Below are 2,399 nucleotides of genomic sequence, written 5' to 3'. Positions count from 1 at the left end.
GACCACTAAGGTCTATATAAAGAGACTTCAGATACAGTATTAGGGGACCACTAAGGTCTATATAAAAGAGACTTCATACAGTATTAAAGGACCACTAAGGCCTAAATTAAAGCATCCAAAGAGCACCATGTCATGGGACCTTTAAAAACCTCATAAAGTGACACTTTCATGCCGTGGGACCTTTAAACCAAGCAAGAGTTTTCTCAGTTAAAACTGGTTTTACCTGCCATAGGATGTATCTCCCAAAATGAACGTCTTGGCATTGCTAATTCTCTCAATCTCCACTGCTATTGCAACTGAATCCACCAGCAGCTCATCAGGAAACTGCAGTGCAACCTGTAAATGTTAACCATTTTAGAAAAACAAACTTCTCAACTTCCTGCAAGTTCAACTTTAGTTGCTTAGCTGTCATTCCTTGCTTTTATAATTGGCTTAAATATTTACACGAGTAAAAGTAGAATAGATGTCCTACCTTTTCAAACTGATGCTCTCTGAAGAAGTCGCAAGTCTCCTTAATCTGATACAACTCTTCAAGTTTTTCCACAGGGGTATTTCTTTTCACTGTGACCTCTACCACACGCTGAATTACGGTTTCCGAGCTGCTACTGAATGCATCAGCCATTATTACATTGGAAACAACTAATAGTGCCTGCAAAGATGCAATATAAAATGCAATATATTAGTTTATCAGTTGCTGACAAAGCAGCCAAGTTATTGAAAATAGAACTAACATTTCTGAAACCCTTATCAGTTAAACAGCGAAACAGTCCAGCCAACCACTTGATAACATTGTCAAGTGGACGTTATGTTATTTCCTTATAGGTGTCACATATCGTGTCAAACGCATAGCTACTTAACCATCTTGTTTAGGCTTAAAGTTAACTTTAACGTTAATAGTTAGCGTTACTGTGGTTCCGCCTGCTAGCTTAGCCGCTAGCCGGTCTTTGTTTACTTTAAAATGAGTCATTACAAACTATCATTTACAATTTACATCTACAACACATACATGGTAACTTACAATTCAATTCTAGAAGTGGAGTTGTTGACGGATAAACGTTTCTTTGACAGCTACGCACGTGTTAGCAGTAGAGAATACATTACGTTAGTTACCGATGCCACTATGACAATCTCTTCCGGTTCAAACAATTTTCAAAATAAAAGCCAGGTTACGTTGACAATTACCATTACGGTTTACTTTGCACCATCATTTACCTAAAGAGCTATGGGCTCAAGAGTCAATACAACTCATATTTCACTCCTTACATCATCAAATATAAATATTACTATCACTACTTTACCTTCGTCGCATTTCAAGCTCACTGAGTTTCAATATACAATAACATAGAATGTAACTTTATGTTTTGAAAAACAGGAGACAGCAAATCAGCATGTTTATGTAAGACCATAGACTGTTAATATTAATTAATAATATCTATACAGTCTATGTGTGAGAAATATAATGTAGAGCAGTTTCCAACAACAGTACCATTAAATATACCCCTATACAAAATTAGCAATAAAAAAAGAGACTTCATTTGTTGGGCACAACGTTTATATTAACAATTCATTTTATTCAAATATCGTAAGGCAATCAATCATGATACAAAAAAAATCAGAGACCACAAAGCAGAAAGATAGATAATAATAAGTGGTTAAGAGTCCAAATGCCCCCCCCCCCCCTTCCTCTGATCTTCTCCACAGCTCGACATGTACATATAAAATAACTACATAACATTTTTAAAACCTTCAGTTTTAAACCGCATTATCTAAATAAGAGGTCAGTATTTAGCAGTATTTAGTATATAGCAACTGACTACACTACACGTAAGAATGGAGTTTTTTTTTTAGGTAAATGATCTTGAAAAAAATGTATATAGTACTTTATAAAAACTCTATCTACCTTATTTAAAAAAGGTCTAAAATGTTTGACTAAAACTAGACTAAAATGATGAGACTTTTAGTTGACTAAAATTTGACTAACAAAAAACATGATAATGACTAAATATGACTATAATTAAAAGGACATTTGGCACAAGACTAAATCAAAAATGGGTGACAAAATGAACACTGGATTGCACCAGGGAACGCAAACTTCCCCACATGAGTCACCGAGGGTTATATGAACTTCATATGTAGAGTATGGTCCTGCCTACATCCAAATACGATAGAAACCCAAGACCACAGTGAGACAGGTGAACACTGAACCTGAAAGATGAACAAAAAGCATCGGTCAATCAGAAGTCGGCATGTTTCAGTAAGTCCTTTACTTCATTTTTATAATGCTAAATGTTTGATAACTACTTTTGAGGCTTTTATATAGACCTTGGTGGTCCCCTAATACTGTATCTGAAGTCTCTTTATATAGACCTTAGTGGTCCCTAATACTGTATCTGAAGTCT

The 2,399-nt window shown here is 35.3% G+C and overlaps 2 protein-coding genes across 2 annotated transcripts in view; both read right to left on the bottom strand.

The window, feature by feature from the left end:
• dph2 (diphthamide biosynthesis 2) overlaps positions 1-1,153 on the bottom strand; it is a 5,323-nt gene extending 4,170 nt beyond the window's left edge. The window contains exons 1-3 of the mRNA XM_034862748.1: positions 1,019-1,153; positions 473-649; positions 224-336 (exon numbers count right to left, since the gene is read on the bottom strand). Coding sequence (XP_034718639.1) covers positions 224-336; positions 473-622 — 263 coding nt within the window. The 5' untranslated portion in view covers positions 623-649; positions 1,019-1,153. The remainder of the gene's footprint in view (positions 1-223; positions 337-472; positions 650-1,018) is intronic.
• A 766-nt stretch (positions 1,154-1,919) lies between these two features.
• The window catches only part of mcur1 (mitochondrial calcium uniporter regulator 1), a 7,051-nt gene continuing 6,571 nt past the window's right edge, over positions 1,920-2,399 (bottom strand). Inside the window, exon 6 of the mRNA XM_034862753.1 lies at positions 1,920-2,222. Within this exon, the coding sequence (XP_034718644.1) occupies positions 2,150-2,222 (73 nt within the window). The 3' untranslated portion in view covers positions 1,920-2,149. The remainder of the gene's footprint in view (positions 2,223-2,399) is intronic.

The sequence above is a fragment of the Etheostoma cragini genome, chromosome 22 (assembly GCF_013103735.1).
Source record: "Etheostoma cragini isolate CJK2018 chromosome 22, CSU_Ecrag_1.0, whole genome shotgun sequence".
Taxonomy (NCBI): Eukaryota; Metazoa; Chordata; class Actinopteri; order Perciformes; family Percidae; genus Etheostoma; species Etheostoma cragini.
The sequence above is the reverse complement of the archived record's forward strand: the minus strand, read 5'-3'. Positions and strand labels throughout refer to the sequence as shown.